At 45.0% G+C, this 21842-nt stretch overlaps 1 protein-coding gene across 12 annotated transcripts in view; it reads left to right on the top strand.

Moving 5' to 3' along the window:
- The window catches only part of ARHGEF9 (Cdc42 guanine nucleotide exchange factor 9), a gene marked incomplete at its 5' end in the record, with an annotated part of 311752 nt that overhangs the window by 254192 nt on the left and 35718 nt on the right, over positions 1-21842 (top strand). For all 12 annotated transcript variants that reach the window (XM_084638628.1, XM_084638624.1, XM_084638634.1 and 9 more), the window contains 2 exons: positions 3815-4047; positions 12569-12698. In XM_084638628.1, the coding sequence (XP_084494754.1) occupies positions 3815-4047; positions 12569-12698 (363 nt within the window). The remainder of the gene's footprint in view (positions 1-3814; positions 4048-12568; positions 12699-21842) is intronic.

Consider the following 21842-nt stretch of genomic DNA (forward strand, 5'->3'; position numbering starts at 1 on the left):
AATGGGGGGCTTTAACTATCCAGACATCTGTTTGAAAAGTAATATGGCAAAACACAATTTTTTCAGTAAGTTCTTGTAATGTATTGGGGACAATTTTTTGTTTCAGAAAGTGGAAATAAGCAAAGGCACAGCCATTTCAGACTTCAGGGAGGAATTGGTAGTGAATCTGAAGGTTGAAGGAAGTTTGGGTGAGAGTGATCATGAAATGATAGATTTAATGAGTCCAAGGAAAGGAAGGAGTGAAAGCAACAGAATAAGGAAAATGAACTTCAAAAAAGCAGATTTTAACAAACTCCTATGGGAAGAAAATCTAAGGGACAAAGGTGTTGAGGAGAAATGGCAAAAATACGGTATTAATGGCACAATAGCAAACTATCCCAATGCATAGGAAAGACAGAAAGAACTGTAAGAGGCCAATATGGCTCCATCATGAGCTCTTTAATGACCTGAAAATAAAAAAGTAATCCTTCAAAAACTGGAAACATGGGAAAATTGCTAAGGATGAATACAAAAGAATAGTACAAGTGTGTAGGATCTGTTTCTGACTGTCACATCACTTATTTCCCCATCTATAAAATGGCTACTTACCTGACAAATGTGTTGCAAAGCTTGATTAGTTAATTTTGGTAAAGTGATTTGAGATCCACAGTTCCAAACGTATTACATAACTGCAAAGTATCATCAGTATCCCTCATATCAAAATGTTATCTAATCTAAATCAACCAATAGTGTTCCACAGAAGTGAAATAGGGCTCTATAGAAATTATTTCTATAACCTATAGAATTTAATAAACAGTGAGATCTTTTCCTTTGTCTTTTAAAATCACCCTGTGGTATAAGGGATAGAAACCTTTATTCAATATTACAGGATAGTTTAAAAATGTTGCAAAAAGTTTATCATCATCTATCTAATTCTAAAGACCTTTTCCAGAAGAGGAGATTATTATTTATTTATTAATAATAATGTGGCTACCCTCCAAGATAAATTTTATGTCTGACACCTTTTAAATGATTATTTTTTTAATCAAGAGTTTTGGCAGGGACAGAAACCTTCATGCTCCAGGGCATAAGCTGACCTCTGACTAATATAGGTTAGGAAGACTCTCCCTGTGGGCATGTTATCCTGGAATGGCCTTCTGCAGGGTTTCTTGCACCCTTCTGTGAAGCCACGGGTACTGGCCACAGTTGGAAATGGACTATACATCTGATCCTGTCTGGCATTTCCTACATACCTATGTTCGTCAGGTACAGGGGAGACCAAGATTTAACTGTATGGAAGCAATTTACAAATACGTGGCTCACCATATGGAAAGTTTTTTCAAAAAATGGTTCTAAAAATAAATGTCCATCTGTTCTCAGACCTATATTAAAGTCAAGAACCCGAGTTGTTTGATTGGTGGGTTTAAAACAAAACTCTCAACCCAAGAAACCTGGCATTTCTAATTGCATGCCAACTGAGCGGAACGGTTTGTTGCAATGTAAGCTGTCAATGGATTGATTCACAAGAAAGGAAAACACATGTTTGGAGTCTTGGCTGTAGAAACACAGCACATGTGCAAGGAATGCAACCCCATCTGACTTTATAATCCCCCTCCCCCCTTTGTGACTGTGTTTCTCTGCCGGATGGAAGGCTGCTGGCCCACCAGGCCTCATGCTGCCTAATAGTGACAGCAAGGTAGCAGATAGCTTACTCATGCTAAAACACAGTAGCTGACAATATAGCGCTGGAGGCTTTAGCCCACCCCATCTCGCCTGTTACATAAGCTGTATATTGCGGGAGCTGATAAATTGGCCAGTGTTGTAAATATGTCAAGAAAATTACAGTTCTGCTTTTTTAAGCTTTCCTTTAGGGAGAATGAAGTGCTATATCGGAGCTTATGTAAGATCCAGGATGTGAATCCTTTTATGTGTAACATCATTACTTAGAGTTGTACCTGGGCTGAGCTACGTTTCACCTCAGCAACACTTCAGTTTCATTAGAGAATCTCATTGTAGACATTAATGAAATTTCAGTGGGACACCATTGAAACCACTCACAGCTTCTCCTAATTGCCACTGGCCTTTGCAGCCAAGAGCACCTTTCTTTTTTGATGGACAGTATTGTAATAAAAACATCCCTCTTTATATCTCTAACAGTGGTGCTGAGATACTACAGTGATGAGCATGTTAGAAATCTGCAGAGGGGCAAACAGACTGGAAAACTCATAGTATGAAGTCATGGGAGAGTTTCACTACGGGCTATATCCTCATGGTGGGGGACTAATCCCCTCCTGCAGACAGGTGGGAGAGCTTGTTGGTGGAGAACTGTGAGGCTCTTCTTGAAGGGTTTCCCCCAGGTTATTCTGATGGAGGGAAGCAAGGTGTTTGACTCCCCAGAACTCCCACATTCCTTGAGCCCCTGGAAGCACAGGGTCATCTGTCTGGAGTCTCTGTGCCTTCACAACGGTTCTGGAGCCATGTTTCCTGATTCCCAGGTTCTTGTTCTATCCAGGAAGCCTGTTGTGTTTAAGGAAGTAAAATTGGAGCAAAACAGGTAGTACAAAAGGCAGAGTGTGCAAACTGATCACATGCAAGGGTCGGAATGACATTTTCCCATCATGTACAGCATGAAGGGAATGCGATTTTTGGTCCCACCTGATTATGTAATAAGCATTGCACTACTGGCCAAGTGTGTTTAAGGAGTAAGCGTCTCCTTCCTTTGCATCATTAGGTAGCAACCATAGCTTGCATGCAGCATAGCAAAAGCTGGTCTTGTGGCTGAGATGTAGGACTGTGACTCACAAACCCGGATTCAGTTCCTCTCTCTGTGTGATATTGGGTGTTCGCTTAATCTCTCTGTGCCTTAGATTCCAGTGTGCTTGTACGTATCCTTTTCTTCTTCCTCTTGTCTGTATAGCCTGTAAGCTCCTAAGGGCAGGACTGCTTCCCTTACTATGTGTTTATACCATGTCCAGCACAATGGGACCAGGACAGTGTCTAGGCTGGCCTCTAGGCAAGGTAATACAAATAAATACTAATACTAACAGACTTGATGGACTGGTGCAAAGGAGGAAGAGGTGGTCTTGTGATCCAGGTGTGGTACCAGGGGCGCTGGACCAGTTTTTATAGTGGGGGCGCTGAAAGCCATTGAACCAAACTGCAAACTCTGTATATAATGGAAACCGCTTCAAGCCAGGGGGTGCGGAAGCACCCCTAGTTCCAGCACCTATGTCTGGTACTGTCTTGGTGTGTAACTGTGGGCAAGTCCCTCCACTCCTTCGTGCCTGAGTTTCCCCATTGGTAAAGCTGGGATATTCAAACCTATCCCACGTGGTTTGTGGGATAGGTTTGAATATCCCAGAGATTTGTGAAACGCTTTGGGGAGCGTCTGCTGGAAGGCACTCTGCGCCTGCCATTATTACTGTGCCGTGTGTGCTGCCAAAGACCAGAGCTGTGACTCAGCGTCACCTGGACCATTTTAAAGGAAGAAAACCCCATCTCTTGATTTGAAACAGAAAGCTCCCACATGGCTCTCTTCAGGGCTCATCTTACTACACAACTGTAGCTCATATGTACCTTCAACAATGTGTCAGTGTAAAGGGTTCCCTGCAGAGACACAGTGCTAATTGAGTGCCACACAGAGAACGGGACAAGGCCTGCGTGGTAGTAATCCAGCATCAGACCTTGCTGCTGCTGGGGTGTTTTTCTTTTATTTGTTGTAATTTATTCTTGTTAGTGTGACAAGCACTTTATTGTTCCCAGCACTTGTCTGATGCACTCATCTCTCTTCCCTGTTTCTTTCTTTGTTCATTCCCCCCACTCTCGCCTCTCGCAGCAAGACGGGTTCTGGATCTATTCGGAGTACTGTAACAATCACTTGGACGCATGTATGGAGCTGTCCAAGCTGATGAAAGATGGCAGGTACCAGCATTTCTTCGAAGCATGTCGCTTGTTGCAGCAGATGATTGACATTGCCATAGACGGTTTCCTTCTGACACCAGTGCAGAAGATCTGCAAATACCCCTTGCAACTGGCAGAGCTATTGAAGTATACTGCACAGGATCACAGGTAATGAGATGCCTTTTTTTAACTGTACTTGTGTTTTTGATGGCTTTCACTAAACTGAGGACTTTTGATAGCCTATTTCTTTGCATGGCATCTACACACACTAAATAGCAAAGCGTTTTCTCTCTTACTTCTTCTTGCATCCAGCTGTTTCGCTTCATGAAAACTTGTTAAAATTAAGGCAGGGCAGAGGTTCAGCAAACTAGATAGAAAGCCTGCCTGGAGCACTTATTCCCAGTGGAACCAAATTGAACCCCATTGTAGTCAGAGACCTGAAGTACTGATAGGTAGCTGTACTTTTGGATGCTACCTGCTACTCTAGATGAATTATTGATTCATGTACTCGGTTAAGATACATTAGCCAAAAAAGTTTGTTTCCCTCTCCTAACCGTGAACTCATCACAGCTGGGAATGGGAACACCTCTCATGTTTGGATAGAAATGGGCCAGACCAGTAACTTGGATCTGAACTCCCGAAAGTTGGGGGGAAATCAGATCCTGATCTGATTGTCGCAGGTTGTGTCCGTCACTGGTTTTGGAATCTGGGTTTGGATGTGAGAAGCACGCAAAAGTTTGTATGTTTCTCTGAACTAGAGCTGGCCAGGAATTTTCCATCAGAATGATTTTCTGATGAAAAATGCCATTTTCTCAAAATTGAATTTTTCTCTGGGAAAATTGAAATAATGGCTGCCCGCCTGGACGACACTTGTCAGTTTCACTTTCTGCTTGTGCTATGGCTGAGCACCCGGACTCTCTGCTTCCCTGGCTCCCAGCCTCCCCACCTTTGCCCCAGCTCCAGATGCCAGGGAGGCAGAGAGCCCAGGGCATTCAGACACAAACAACAGCCAGATATTTCAGAAACTTCTAAAACGGTTTGATTTGTGATTTGGTTTTGGAAATGGACAAAGGGGTGACAAGAGCAGAGGTTTATGTTTATTTGATCTGCCCTGGTTCACCAACGTCGAATAGATATGAGCTTGAACCAAACCCAGATACAAACATCTTTGTAAAGGTGGACGTTTGAAACCTAATCCCAGACCTGAATCCAAGTTTTCTCCCTTCCTTTATCATGGGGCCAAATCAAAACCCTGAATCTGAACCCGCTGAGCTCTGAGACATTTGAAACCCAGCCCAGGGTCCAAATCTTGTGTCTTATTCTCCTTTCCAGTCCCAAACCATTGTAATGTCACAATGGCATTTGCTGTTTTGTGATGTAAATACAGGCTTCTGACTTAACGTAAGGAGAGGCAGCCTCAGGGAAAAAAGGAATCTGTGATTCCTCTTACATAATTAGTACTAATACCAAAGGGGAGATGTACAGTGTGATTACACTGAGGGTAAATTACATTTTTGGGTTCAACATAATTTAAAGCATTCCTTTTTCAATGAGGACTCTTAAAATTACTGTGTGCTTATATAATCATGGATGTTGTGACGTTCTGAGGGAATCAATGCATTCCTGTGGTTAAGCTACAATTGTCCAAGACCAAGGCCTTGTCTACAATGGGAATTTACAGCACTGCAACTTTCTGGCTCAGGGGTGTGAAAAAACATGGCAGTAGTTATGTCAGTGGGAGAGCGTCTCCTGCCGACAAAGCGCAGTCCACACCTGCCCTTCTGTCGGTGAAACTTATGTTGGTCAGGAGTATGTGTTTTCACACCCTGACGGACAAAAATTTTACTGACAAAAATGCTAGTGTAGACACAGCCTTAATTTCTAAAATATTTAATATCTCTAAAATTTCTAAAATACCTGATACCTAAAATTCTTTGTGCCCACAGGTCATGGGAAAGCGGGATACCGGGAGGAAGCACAGGCAGGAATGTCTGTGAGGGGAGGGCTCCTGCCTCCTACTGAGAATGAGGGGCGATCAGCAGGTTATCTCAAGTGCTTATATACAAATACACAAAGCCTTGGAAACAAGCAGGGAGAACTGGAGGTCCTGGTGAAGTCAAGGAATTATGATGTGATTGGAATAACAGAGACTTGGTGGGATAACTCACATGACTGGAGTACTGTCATGGATGGTTATAAACTGTTCAGGAAGGACAGGCAGGGCAGAAAAGGTGGGGGAGTAGCACTGTATGTAAGGGAGCAGTATGACTGCTCAGAGCTCCGGTAGGAAACTGCAGAAAAACCTGAGTGTCTCTGGATTAAGTTTAGAAGTGTGAGCAACAAGAGTGATGTAGTGGTGGGAGTCTGCTATAGACCACCGGACCAGGGGGATGAGGTGGATGAGGCTTTCTTCCGGCAGCTCGCAGAAGCTACTAGATCGCACGCCCTGGTTCTCATGGGTGACTTTAATTTTCCTGATATCTGCTGGGAGAGCAATACAGTGGTGCATAGACAATCCAGAAAGTTTTTGGAAAGTGTAGGGGACAATTTCCTGGTGCAAGTGCTAGAGGAGCCAACTAGGGGGGGAGCTTTTCTTGACCTGCTGCTCACAAATCAGGAAGAATTAGTGGGGGAAGCAAAAGTGGATGGGAATCTGGGAGGCAGTGACCATGAGTTTGTTGAGTTCAGGATCCTGACACAGGGAAGAAAGGTAAGCAGCAGGATACGGACCCTGGACTTCAGGAAAGCAGACTTCGACTCCCTCAGGGAACAGATGGGTAGGATCCCCTGGGGGACTAACATGAAGGGGAAAGGAGTCCAGGAGAGCTGGCTGTATTTCAAGGAATCCCTGTTGAGGTTACAGGGACAAACCATCCCAATGTGTCGGAAGAATAATAAATATGGCAGGCGACCAGCTTGGCTTAACGGTGAAATCCTAGCGGATCTTAAAACATAAAAAAGAAGTTTACAAGAAGTGGAAGGTTGGACATATGACCAGAGAAGAGTATAAAAATATTGCTCGGGCATGTAGGAATGAAATCAGGAGGGCCAAATCACACCTGGTGTTGCAGCTAGCGAGAGATGTCAAGAGTAACAAGAAGGGTTTCTTCAGATATGTCGGCAAGAAGAAGAAAGCCAAGGAAAGTGTGGGCCCCTTACTGAATGAGGGAGGCAACCTAGTGACAGAGGATGTGGAAAAAGCTAATGTACTCAATGCTTTTTTTGCCTCTGTCTTCACGAACAAGGTCAGCTCTCAGACTGCTGCGCTGGGCATCACAAAATGGGGAAGAGATGGCCAGCCCTCTGTGGAGATAGAGGTGGTTAGGGACTATTTAGAAAAGCTGGAGGTGCACAAGTCCATGGGGCCGGACGAGTTGCATCCGAGAGTGCTAAAGGAATTGGCGGCTGTGATTGCAGAGCCATTGGCCATTATCTTTGAAAACTCGTGGCGAACGGGGGAAGTCCCGGATGACTGGAAAAAGGCTAATGTAGTGCCAATCTTTAAAAAAGGGAAGAAGGAGGATCCTGGGAACTACAGGCCAGTCAGCCTCACCTCAGTCCCTGGAAAAATCATGGAGCAGGTCCTCAAAGAATCAATCCTGAAGCACTTACATGAGAGGAAAGTGATCAGGAACAGTCAGCATGGATTCACCAAGGGAAGGTCATGCCTGACTAATCTAATCGCCTTCTATGATGAGATTACTGGTTCTGTGGATGAAGGGAAAGCAGTGGATGTATTGTTTCTTGACTTTAGCAAAGCTTTTGACACGGTCTCCCATAGTATTCTTGTCAGCAAGTTAAAGAAGTATGGGCTGGATGAATGCACCATAAGGTGGATAGAAAGTTGGCTAGATTGTCGGGCTCAATGGGTAGTGATCAATGGCTCCATATCTTAGTTGGTAACCAGTATCAAGTGGAGTGCCCGAAGGGTCGGTCCTGGGGCTGGTTTTGTTCAATATCTTCATAAATGATCCGGAGGATGGTGTGGATTGCACTCTCAGCAAATTTGCGGATGATACTAAACTGGGAGGAGTGGTAGATACGCTGGAGGGCAGGGATAGGATACAGGGGGACCTAGACAAATTGGAGGATTGGGCCAAAAGAAATCTGATGAGGTTCAATAAGGATAAGTGCAGGGTCCTGCCCTTAGGACGGAAGAACCCAATGCACAGCTACAGACTAGGGACCGAATGGCTAGGCAGCAGTTCTGCGGAAAAGGACCTGGGGTGACAGTGGACGAGAAGCTGGATATGAGTCAGCAGTGTGCCCTTGTTGCCAAGAAGGCCAATGGCATTTTGGGATGTATAAGTAGGGGCATAGCGAGCAGATCGAGGGACGTGATCGTCCCCCTCTATTCGACATTGGTGAGGCCTCATCTGGAGTACTGTGTCCAGTTTTGGGCCCCACACTACAAGAAGGATGTGGATAAATTGGAGAGAGTCCAGCGAAGGGCAACAAAAATGATTAGGGGTCTGGAACACATGAGTTATGAGGAGAGGCTGAGGGAACTGGGATTGTTTAGTCTGCAGAAGAGAAGAATGAGGGGGGATTTGATAGCTGCTTTCAACTACCTGAGAGGTGGTTCCAGAGAGGATGGTTCTAGACTATTCTCAGTGGTAGAAGAGGACAGGACAAGGAGTAATGGTCTCAAGTTGCAGTGGGGGAGGTTTAGGTTGGATATTAGGAAAAACTTTTTTACTAGGAGGGTGGTGAAACACTGGAATGTGTTACCTAGGGAGGTGGTAGAATCTCCTTCCTTAGAAGTTTTTAAGGTCAGGCTTGACAAAGCCCTGGCTGGGATGATTTAATTGGGGATTGGTCCTGCTTTGAGCAGGGGGTTGGACTAGATGACCTCCTGAGGTCCCTTCCAACCCTCATATTCTATGATTCTATGATTCTATTTTGTTAGATATCTTAAAGCTATTATCTATACCCCAATGTGTTTAATCCCAATTTGATTTTGGGAGCAAAACTGAAGGAACAAAATTATCTGGTGGATTGCTGCTCATCATGGGCCAGATTGTGAGTCTCTTCTTCTGAGTAGGACTTTACTACGCAAGAAGTAATGGGACTAAGAAAGGTATTACTCGGAGTGAGCAAGAGGTTAATAGTCTGGTCCCATGTAAGGAAGGATTTTTGTATCATTTGTCAGTGGATACTATTAGATTTTTTCCTCTCTGGTTAGCTGAAATCATTCTCTTATTGTATCGCTGTAGATCTACTATATATAGGTCCAGGACAATGGGCCTGCATCCAAATTCCTGATCATTCCAGCCCAAGTTATCACATGACATTTTGGCAAGAGCCCACACTTGCATTCTCACTGAGCATTGAAAGCAAGTCATTGCATCCCAAATATAACTGATGAGCAATTTATCAGCCTTAATTTTATTTTGAATGCTATCCTAATATTAATCCACCCGCCAAATGCTTTCTTCTGCCATTTCTCTTCTAGGTTCTTTGTCAGCTCAACCGCAGACATGGGCTCAGAGCCCAGAAAGTTCAGTCAGTGATTCTTGCTTCATTAATGTACGAAAGGAAAAATGTACCTGCTGTTTCCTCTTCAAATGGAACATTAGAATTAGTGAATTAGCGTTACCAGTATAAAGCCCAGCTTCATTGGCACTAGCCCACTCCACGTGGAGGCAGGCTTGGGGGTGTTTTAAAATCTTGGCTCTGTTCAATTGTTCATTGTCTATGGGCCAATTCATCTGAATTTTTCACAAAGGCACATCTGTTCATCGTCCCAAGATTGAAACCAGTTTCATATTCATTAAATATCTGAAGGTCATAAGTGCAACATTGCCTCGTGAGCAACTGGCATTGTAGGGCCACTGTCCAGGGATTTCATCAGATTCCTTGATTCGGAGTTTCAGTGCAAATAAGATTTGGGGTAAGAAGTTGGTGTGGAATCAAAGGCAATCAGAGTTTTCCCTGGATGCTTGGCATTAGGAGTAGTTTTCATAGTTTTTATAGAAGTGTAACTTCTTTCCATTGCTATGCAGGTATTAACTAGGGCCTGACCCTTCAGGTGTGTCTATTGTGGGTTCATCAGGTATGCTGTCCACTCCATTTAAGAAGTTAATTTCTACGCTATGGGATATCATGCTGTTGTGAGACAAGTCCCAAATGTCCCCTCCTGCAGATCAGAGCCAGAGTTAAGTGTATATTGGGTTAAGGGGGAGCTGTTCTAATCTTTGAACTGAAATTAGCCACCCTTACACTCACTCAGGCCACTTGCATGCGTACAACTACCTGAAGTGTAGACTTGATCCTATTTGCATAAGCCACACCCCTGAATTGTGCTGCCATTTTATCAGGGTATCCCTAGTACACACACACACACACACACGCCCTTAAGGGCATTGGCTCAACAGACTTTTCACTGTCCACCACACACACATTCCCCTCCCTGAAGGTGTCTTCTCCAGCCATCATCCTTAATTTATAGTCCAAGAGCCAATTCCTGGAGTTCTTTACTCACTATTTACTCAGTGATTGGAAAGTTTTGGAACAGTAGGAGTTCTTTTTCATTCAGTGAGGGTTTTGCCTAAGGACCAAGTAGAAACTGTGTAAGGATATCAAGACCTGAAATAATGTTAAAATAATAAATATATTTTATTATGAAAACTATAAAAATATGCTGTTTATTTTATTTTAATATTTCCCCAATTATATCCCATTTGTGACACTTACTGAGTTTCTGGATCTAAAATCATGGTACAGGACGGAAGCTCTGAAATACACAGAGAAGTGGATTGGCTGTTTTCAGTATCCAGTACTGAAGTATTCATAGCTCTAAACTTACATGTCCCCAAATGTTGGAAAATAGTCCTCAACAAAGATTTCAAGTGCAGGATATTACAAAATTAGCAGAGGAGTTGACTCAAAATGATATGCTATTTCTTTGACATAATGAGCAGTCGGATAATACCAGATGCGTGTGGGAATCTGAAGTCAACTTGGGTCTATAATGAGCAACTCCATTCCTGAGAGGTATTTTCTGTATATTCCGAGGAATCAGTCTATAAAGATCTACTAGAATACAAATGGTTAATCTCCTGTTCTAAATGTCACTGACAGAATCCTGAGCAGTAACCAGTAGAGGCATTTCCTCAGCAGCTGCGAGAGATCTCCATTTTTCTCATTAGTTAGAAGTCAATATCAACCCTTAAGTTAATCATAAATTATGGCAACATTATATCAGCTGTCCTAGTCTGTCTTCCCAATAGAAATGAACATTAAGGTCTCCTGGAATGGAAAATGAGGCACAAGGTGGAAATCAATAGCATTGATTTCAGCATCACTTTTTGAAAGGACTGATCATCATCCTTGCTGCCCCAACAGGAGGCTGTTTTCGGTCTGTTATTACACTCACGCACGTATCCAGGAAGCAAAAAGAATTGCGTTGATTTGCTCACATAGCACATGAGATATCCACAGTGAGAGTGAATTCCATGAGACAAATGCTATGTGACACCCACCCAACCCCCTAGGTTTGAAAGCCCAAGTTCTAGCCTGAGCTGCAACCTGAACTCTGGCCTGAGTCTCTCCAAGATGCAGTGTAGAAATACTGGCCTTGCTGGCCAGAAAGGGTATTTCTATCACAGCTGAACTGAGTGGGCTCCAGCCTTATGTCTTAAGGGTTGTAAGATCATGTTGTGACATGTGTATTCTTTGCTGGCCAGGGCAGTTGCCTCTGTATTCAAACCTGATATAGTGTGTTATAGACTGATGTTTTATAGTGATACATGTTTCTTCTGGGGACCCAGGGAACACCTCATTCCTTCCATTATTCAAAGACAAGCATAGGCAGATACTGGGGCCAGAGAAGCCCTGAAGCCAACCCTTGCAAAAACAAGCTCTGGAAGGAGATTGTTACAATCCAGAAATACTTTGCCCTGACTTTGCTTCTGCCGGAAACACTGGTATGATAAGGGAGGCATGAGCAAGTCTGATTTGGGACTATAAAATGTGTGTGTCTTTATCTACAAATGTAGGTGGTAGATAGATGTACATGCACACATAGAGAGGGAATTGCTCACATACATAATATGACTATGACACTGGCCGGTTCTGTCCCAGATAACTTGAGAATCACACATCCAGAAGATCGTTCTGGGCATCATTTACATTTATTATAAATCATTGTAATAAGGAAACTAATTTTATAAAGGAACAGTAACATTCAAATATTTTCCAACTTTCCTTTTAATGGAACAACCCAAGGCTCCCCAGTATGAGGTCTCCCATCATCTGCCTGCAGAGTAACGGGGTTAGGAATGTTCAGACAGCCCCGGAACGTGGCTGACCATCCTAACACATTTTTAAGGAGCAAGATCCACAGCTGCTGTAGTTCAGTGTAGCTCCACGTAAGTCAATGAAGTTACACGGATGTACAGCAGCTGAGGAGTTGGCCCATTAATTTTATTAGAGTTTCACAGTCTCAGTTTGAAACAAGTTAATGTTTTTTGGAGGGGGAGAGGCGGGAGGGGTTGACAAGCCAAAAAGCAACCAGCAGAGGAGGAGACGTATGAAGAATAACAACAAGGAGCAAATTGCTGTTAGTCCCCTGTTCTAACAGGTGCGGCAATATGCTGTTAATAAATGCTGTTAATAATGATGAACCCTTGTACATTTCCATTGTGTGTCAGGTGTAACTCCATGGGCTCCCTTTTGTGTTTTCTAGTGACTACAGGTACGTGGCTGCTGCACTCGCAGTCATGAGGAATGTGACTCAGCAGATCAATGAGCGGAAACGGAGACTGGAGAACATTGACAAGATAGCTCAGTGGCAGGCCTCAGTCCTGGATTGGGAGGTACAGTATGCATTGGGCAGTGATGGGCTCCAGTAGATTCCAGTACAAGAGGCAGAGGTGAATTGATTCATATCAGGCTTGGGCTGCAACTAACACAGAGATGCCATGTTTAGGTGCTAGTGGCTAGTAAATGAGCCTCAAGCCTTTTGTACAGGACAGGTATGTTTGGGAGTAAATTGCAGGGCACTGGGTTAACCTGGGTTAAACAGAGGGGCAGAAGGATGCATTTCGTCTTTATGAGACTGTCTGCACAGCTGCTGGGAGGTGTTACTCCCAGCTGAGATAGATATACATGCACAAGCTCTGCTCAAGCTATTACCCTAAAAATAGCAGCGTGGCAGTAGTGATTCAGGGTAGCCGCCCCAATACAATCCTGTCCACCCCTTGCGTATGTAGTCAAGCAGCCAGCCCAAGCCACCACCCATGCTGCTGTGGCCATACTTCTATTTTTAAGTGTTATCTTGAGCAGAGTTAGTGCATATACATCCACCTGAGCTGGAAACTACACCTCCAGCTGCTCTGTAGACATACCTTATGAGAGAAGAGAGCCTGTTCACACATATTTGAGGGAGGGGCCTAAATTGATTTAGTGAAGGAACCTTCATGGTTGCTCCAAAGGAAATCTAGGGCCTGGTTCTGATCTCATTTTTACTGGTGTAAATCTGGAGTTAGTCCACTCACATCAATGGAGTTACGCTGGTGTAAGTGCATCACCAGATCTTGCAGGTTACTGTGGTTTGCTACATGCTCGTCTGGGAGTTTTTGAATATCCTTTGTTTTTTCCCATTGTTTTATCATCAGAATCTCTGCTTGTAGTTTGTAGATGGTATTGTTGATCTAGGCCAAAGCTGACCACTTTTGTAAATCCTACCCCATATGGAATCATTAAGACACAATTTTAGCAAGAGGACTCTCACATTGATACAATCAGACCTGGATTCTCTTCTCTCTTACACCAGTTTAGATTAGGAGAAATGCCTTTGAAATCAATGGAATTATGCTGGGATAAACTGGTGGAAGGGAGAGAACTCCATCCTTTAATAGTTTTTCCAGACAAAACCTAGGAGGATCAGGGGGAGAGAGGGAGAAATTTAGGGCCAACTCCTACACTCAGTTTCACTAGTGCCTCCCCATTGACTTTGCTGGGGTTGCGCTGGTGCAGATGAGGGCAGGATTAGGCCATAACTTGGTAGGTAAAGAGTATAAGTGGAAGTGATACTATTATGGTTGGTTCTTAAGTTTTGACTAGCAGTTAAAGCAGAGGATGCAGATGATTTGCTTCATGGCTTTATTGATTGATTCATTGTTATTTATTTTTTAAAAAATCTCTGATATTGACACGCAGGCTTGTTATTGCATTTGAAGACTGTTATCAGGGGAGAGAGTACAAGGTCACCAGATGCGTCTTCAGCCGTAAATCCATTATATGTGATGAGTTAGTGACTCATGTATAAGAAATGCCAAGATCGTAATTGTAAATAAACCTGGATTAAGAACATATCAGTTTCAAGACACTTAATGTTCATGTGTGAATGGAAAGCCAAGGTGACCTGCACCTAGGAATGATGGAATAACAGTTTCCATTCCACCACCATCACCATGGCTGATAAATTCATTCTTACTTAGCCACAACCATCATCTCCTCAGCCCCTGCCCCAACAATTGATCCGAGTACTCTAATGGCAGATATGCCTGCCAGTCAAAGGAGATGGTGCTTTCTGAGAGGTAATTGCAGTCTTGTAGATAGGGCATTGGACAGTAAATCAGGAGACCTGAATTCTATTGCTGGCTCTACCATTGACCTGCTGTTTGTGGAAGATCCAGGTTTGAATCCCTACTCTGCCTGGATTAAATCAGGGATTTATACTCTGGTCTCCCACCTTTCAGGGGAGCACCCTAATCCCTGGGCTATACAGTCATTCTCATGCACTCTTTCCCAATGATTATTTAAGTATTTCATATAAAGTGGAACAGCATCAACAGGAGAGAATGAGACCCACCTTAGAATACCCAATAGTGTAGTGGTTAGGGCACTTGCGGGGAGGGTAGAAGGGAGGCATTGCCACCATCTCCTCCTCCATTTTTCATGAGAAAGGGCTGACCTGGCTTAGGTGCCTAACTCCAAGAGAGGTTTCAAAACTGAGAGTCATGGGTGGAGATCGGCACCTCACTCCAGTGTAGAGTTAAGCACCCAACTCCCCTTGAGCGGCAGGGATTAGGCCCCAAACCTCTCCTTGACATTTCCTACTGGCTAGCTTAGACATCCCCCGACTCAGTGTGCTAGCTTCTGTGAGTCCCTTTTCTAGGGGCCTAATTCTTTCCGTGCACTGGTGGGAAGCCTGTCGCCTAACTCGGGGCTGTGAATGCTACGAGGCAGAAAGGCATTTAAAATATAAGCATTACAGTGCTGATCGTTGCAATGCCTCAAGTCCCCGATGTGAGTCTAGATCTTAGTTACGTCAGTATTCATATACTCCTAGGACTCACAAAGGGAGGGTATATTGGGAATATAGGCATGCTGCTGATCCTAAAATAAGAAACATTCAGGGCCCAATTCACAGCTGATTTAAGTATATGCAGTTCAGTGGAAGTCAATGGAGTTGTGTCTGCGTATGTCAGCAGTGAATTTAGCCCTCAGGATTCTCCAGCTGATCCAGTGTTGAAGGTTAACTTTAGAGTCAACATTTGAAAAATGTAAATGCCCCTTGGTTGAACGGGGCCTGATTTTTCATCAGATGGTTCACCCAAGCCCTACTTAGCCTTTCTCTTCAGCTTTAGCTCAGTGCTCCTACAACACTGCCTGGCGTGTGCTGTATGTGCAATGATAATGATTGAAATTGGGAAGGAATTCTGAGAAGATGGCTCTGCTTTGCTGATAACAGCTGATAGCCATGCTCTAGCGTCCAGCACATGATGTCCTAGAAATTGGTGTCAATGGGAGCTTTACCTGACTAAGGACTGTGGGGCCAGATTCTGATCTCGCCTACTGTAGTGTAAATCAGGAGCAATTCCAATCACTTGAATGAGGTTTAACTCCAGATATATGCTGGTATAGCTGACACGAATCTAGCCTTGATTGCGGACCTCTGGCTCTGACTATAACAGAATAGCACCTGATTTCTGAATTCCAAAAATATAAATAAACCTAAAAAATGTTGTCCCTGCCTACACTGAATTCTCTCGTGCTTTGTCCAGTTAAATTATTAATGACTAAGAATATTGGACTTCCACCACTTCCCTTGGGAGACTGGTTCACAGTCCGATAGTTCAGCGGTTCTGAACCAGGGGTCCGCGAGCCCTTTCAGGGGGTCTGCCAGGCCCCCTGGCTGAAACCCGGTGCCCCGAGCCCCGGTGCTGAAGCCGGGAGCGGCGTGGGGCTGAAGGCCCCCACCTCACCCCCGAAGCCAAGAGCGGCGCGGGACTGATACCGGTGTGGCAGAGCAGTTTGTGCCACTACACTGGCAGCCCCCTCAACCCTCCGAAGCCAGGAGTGGTATAGGGTTGAAACCGGCAAACCTCCCCTCATCCCCAAGCCATGAGCAGCAGGGGGCTGAAGCTGGGAGCCCCAGCACACACCCCTCTCCCGCTGAAGCTGGGAACCGCACTGGGAGTGGCTCATACACAGCCCCTAGCTACTCCCCCAGCCCATACACTGCCCCTAGCGACCCCCTGCCTGCACCCTGAGCTACCCCCATTCCCACACACAGCTCTTAGCTACCCCCTGCCCGCACGCAGCCCCTAGCTATCCCCTCCCTGCACCCTGAGCTACCCCCCTGCCCACACACAGCCCCTAGCCACTCCTTCCCTGCACCTTGAGCTACACCCCTCACTCCACACAGCCTCTAGCTACCCCCTCCGTGCACCCTGAGCTACACCCCTCACTCCACACAGCCTCTAGCTACCCCCTCCCTGCACCATGAGCATTTTTTAAAACTTTTTGAACTGAGCTCCCCCCTTTGAGTTACATTTTTTGGTTGTGTCCCCCCCACAGCCCAGGCAGGCTGGGTGGCTCCTGAGTGAGGCAGGGGGGTGGCTCTGGATCCTGCTGTGCGGAAATGGCTTGAGCCCCACCAGCCCTTTCCACCCCAAAATAGAAGTAAAACTATGCCTATTCCCAAGGGCCAGCCCCGGCCAGGAGCCCCGAGGTCCATTTCCCCTCCCCCCACTGGGCCCTGGAGTTTTTAGAGCATTTGAGGGGGGCCTCAGCAAGAAAAAGGTTGAGAACCCTTGCGATAGCTCTCAGAGTTATGAAATGTTTCCTGATGTTCGACTTACATTTCCCTTTGCTCAGTGTCGTCCCTTTCCTTGTCGTTAAATACCCTCAGACCCAGCTGGTGACATTCCGAAGTGGGTAGGCAAAACTGACATGAAAAAGTTTCTTGGAGCCAGTTCACAGCAACCATCTGGCTCTGACTCGCAACGGGCCAGGCAAGTCCCATCCTGAGCAGCTGTCAGCTCCTTGGCCACCTCTTGTACTCACGCCCTTTTGTAATGTACTCCTGGAGTTCTGTGGCCAGTGGGTAATGTAGTGAAGAGATCATTCCCACAAGGTTAGGACTAGTCCCATCATTTACAGAGACTCAATTAAGGTAGTTTGGGGGAAGGCTAGACCATTGGTTCAGATACTAGCCTGGGACACAGGAGGCATGTGTTCCCTTTCTTGCTCTGCCACAGACTTCCTGTGTGACCTTGGGCATGTCAGTTAGTCTCCATATGCCGCATGAAAAGCATACATTACAATGAGGCTGGGCAGAACTTAATTTTTTTTTTTTTTTTATAATTTTGACTCATAACGATGTTTATTTTTAAACATTTTTTTTTCAGTTTTTACTGATTTAAATGTTCACAGGGGCGGGAAACTATGAGGAGGATCAGACAACAGGGACGATCAGACAACGATTATTTAATGACAGTACACACTGAGATTCAAAAAGTTAAAGCTTTCTAACGGCTAAAACACAAACTGTCAGCATCGCATGCCAAAATATACAAAGTCAATATCCTCATATCAAACACTAGTTCTCAAGCAGCATTTTTCTTACTTTGCCTATCTGTACATTTAGATTATTATTAATGGAAATACCTTGTCATTGGTTCATGTGTGTACGGTGACACTGACATTTACCAGCGCTTACTGTTAAAAAAAAAATCTAATCCTGCCAAGTCTAATTACGACCGTGAGGGGCTCACATCCTACAGTAATGGGAAACATATAGGTGCTAATATAGACTTGCACTGTTATATTCTGATATAAATGTATACTCTCAGAGTTTCTTTTAAATTTATCTCTGTAACCAGATTGAAACAAGATTTAATAGTGGTCCCAGTTTCACTGGTAACCACAAGAACACAGAGTTTTGGGCTTTCTCTGCTGCTTCTGTGGCAGCAGTTCAATAAAACTCTGTCCTCCCTTGTAACGTGGGCGCTTGTGAAAGGCAGTGTGTCAGAACTCCACCTGGCCATTAGAATCCTCCACTGGTACAGGCTTCAGGAAAGACCTTAAGCCAGAGGCAGAACGCTTGGCACAAGAGGAAATCTAGCTCATCGGTCTAAAAGAAGCTTGAATTGTCATTGCCCATTCCATAAACAAAGGACTTCATCCTCTATAGACACGGCTGCTACTCTGAGCCCAGTAGAATCCTAGACATTTGCACCGTGTATTTACTGGGTGTCAGTGTAGCAGTTTCCAAGAGGCTTAGATTCACAGGAAGGAAAACAAGAATAAGAAAAATATAACTGACAATTGCATCCTTTTACATGTTCTTCAGTTCTTGTTCCAGATGGATCCTGTAATGGAAGATTCATTGCCCTTAACTATGTAATATACAATAGTTGGCTTCAGCTTGATGCTGCATTATGGAACCCAAAGACTGGCATACAGAAATGATGCGTGCAACGAACGCACTGTTTTCAAACCTAGAACAGTTTGAGGAGAAAACCTCCTGGGAAAAATCAAATCTGGGACTGAAACAGGTTTTTTTTCCCCCTCAGCGACAGAAGGCATCAAAAGTGAGCCTGATGAAAAGGATGACATTTTGCTTGCTTTTCTTTTGCTGATCTTTCCACCGCCTAGAGCGCAAATCAGATTATCAGTCCCTAATTAGAGCACAGCAGTGTCAGTCAGAAAAGGCCCTGCTCACTGAAAGGCGATTCTCTGCCTGGCAGTAATAGCATGGACTTGTATCAGGAGGTGGGCTGGGGACGGGGAGGGGATGAATGATTTTCAGAAGCTAAGCATCTTTCCCCAGCCTTTGGTAATGTTTACTCAGAGGTCCTCTTGGTCATGTGGGGGACAATGTCCTTCTGTCCACGCTAAAGGGTTCTTCCCTGGAATGCTGGTGTTCTCAACTCTTGTTTCTTCTTTGGTCATTATTTGAAGCCCTTCCACCCTCCCTCCCCTCGGCTTTCCTCCACTTCCTAGTTATGTAAAGCCATGCTCACCTATGGCATAGCTGGGAAGCTGATGATTGACAACTTTCATCAGTCACCCAGGCATAGACCCTCCCCTGCAGCCCTTGGAACTGGCCCTCTGGACCTTGTGTGTCACTTCTGTGATGCTTGCAGCCTACAGGGAGTATGAAGCACAGTCTCAGCCTTCAACTGGTTGACCTTCTGGTCTATCCTACTGCACGCTAAGTGCTCAGGCCCTGCCCTTGACGGCTTGAAGGAGAAATGAGAATTTGGCTTCCTTTTTTCTACACTTAACTTGGAGCAGGACATATACCTCTCCATAGGCTGTGTATGGGACTTAGAGTGTGCGCACACACACACACACGCACACACACTCACACACCCATAGCTATAGGCTGTGTAGTTGTGGATCAGATCCAGGCTCTGTATTAGTCTTTGTGTAGCCATTACATTGCGGTTAATGTATAAAAGTCTCTGGTTGGTTTGGGGGAGGAGAAGGGATGCATTATCACAGTTGCTCGGCCACACATATTAGAAACTGAGTTTCACCCCTAACAAGGGCCAAATTTTCAGAAAATTCAGTCAAAATTTGAATGCACGGTTGCCATGATAAAATACCTCTACTTGCCACCGGAATTGCCTAGAATTACCACCATAAAACACACCAATGGAAGTTGCATACACAGCTGCCGAGATAAATTATGAGCATGCAGTTTTGTGCGCACAGGTCTACCAATGTGTCCCTGAGTGATTTCAGACCTCCTCCCCTTTGAGTCAGTCGATTTGTTGGGCCAGATCCTCAGGTGCTGTGAACTGGGCTAGCTGCACTGAAGTCAGTGGAGTTATACCAGTTCACAGCTGCTGAGGTTCTACCCTCATTGTTTTCAGCAGTTTTTCTCAGTCTATGAGGCTGGCTACGTAAGAGAGGTAGGCTCATGGCTGCTTACGGAAAAGGAGAAGAAAGTGAATATTCTTTTTGGGCTTTGCTTTGGACTAAAGGAAACCATGTACCAGCGTTGACTGTTCAGTGCTGAATACTAAATGGTCACAAGAGAGTTCCTCCCTGGTGGACGTGAGCTGGCTGCCTCCGTCCACATGACTAGACTACACAGTCCCTTAGAGCCTCAGCATGCCACCTTAATTCTGTTGGGAGAGACCCACGTACCTTTGGGGTATGTCTACAAAGCAACTGGGAGCAGGCTTCCCAACGTGGGTAGACAGACACATGCTAGCTCGAGTAGAGCTAGCGTGTTAAAAATAGCAGTGTGGCAAGACACCTGAGTACAAACCCACCCATTTCCCTGGGCATGCACTCAGGTGGCTAGTCCGAGCCGCTGCCTGTGACACCATAGCCATACGTATATTTTTAGCACGCTAGGTCAAGCACACTCCCAGCTGTTGTGTAGACATACCCTTGCTGTGCTTACAGGAGGAATGCTAGGAGGGCCGTGCTGGGAAAGCACACCTCACTTTGTGCTGCTGCTTGTGCGATGAACACTGGTCAGTTGTGTATTAATTAAGCTAAAGCTAGCTGCAATGCATCTTCCCTAACAAACACAACCTTGGAATGCATCTATTTATAGCCCATATACTGTTTAAATTGTTTTCCCAGCATACACAATGTAATAAAAACCCTATAATTTTAGATCTCATTTTTACATCCCTTGCAGGGACTACACACTTTGGATTCAGTTAATCAAGCAGTTTATCAGTGTTTGCAGAGTCCTCTCTGAGTCCTCAGGCTTTGGATGCTACCACTGGAGTCAACCAGTCTCACAAAGCCTGCTTTCTATTTTTAGCAAGCAACCTCTTCCTTGCAATGAAAAATTATTATCGAAAGCGTTGTATGAATCCACCCTCGTTGCATAACTGGATGTATCCTAAGCAAGGGCAGTGATTTCTGGAGCCCCCAGGCTTTTGAGAGGTTCCTTGTTCAAGGTTCCTTCTACTATTTGTAGAGCCTCAGCAACATGTGTACAACCCATGGCCTCTATAAGCAGAAGGCTCTGACCAGCAGGCAAAGCAGCCTAATTCCTAACTCTTATTTTGAACTCATTTGGGGTGCCAGAAGACATACAAGCAGCTCTACTCCCTGGCCTGTGCAAGTGTGCAGGGCTCAGCTAGCTCTGATGAGATGCACAGAGACCCTGGTGATGAGCGCAAGATAGACAGAAAAATACCTCACTAAAGCTGCACCGGAGTTTGTGCTGCCGTTGCTGCAGCAGTGGGAACTGAACACTCCGTGACAATGCATTAGTTATGACTCAGTGAATTTTCCCTCGTCACTGGACCCAAACATTCATTTAGAAGAAATGGGCGATCTGAACTACGGATTGGCCTGAACTGGGCCTCTAGGCTAACCTCCCCCCCCACAAAGAAACTGTGGGGGAGGATTCAGTTGGGGTTCTATCTGCACATGCAAATCCAGAAGGGGGGCCCATTGGGATGTGACTGACATGGCACGAGAACAGCTATTCCCACAAGATTTCCACCATATCAGGCTGAAGCCTTACTAGCTGTTCATCATCATCTATCCCTAAACTGAGCCCTGGTCCAGCCTCAGATCCAGCACCTAATCTGGATCCAGATCCAAACAACTGTCTACTCGCATTTTAACTCTTGTTTCTCAGTCCTGCCCCTGCCTTGTAGCCAGAGCCCTTCTGAGTCTGCCTGTGAAGCTTGAGAAAGGGGTGCACCTAGAGCTCACAGAGCAGGACAGATACACAGTGCAGG

The sequence above is a fragment of the Lepidochelys olivacea genome (genome assembly GCF_965140295.1).
Source record: "Lepidochelys olivacea isolate rLepOli2 genome assembly, chromosome: 9".
Classification (NCBI taxonomy): domain Eukaryota; kingdom Metazoa; phylum Chordata; order Testudines; family Cheloniidae; genus Lepidochelys; species Lepidochelys olivacea.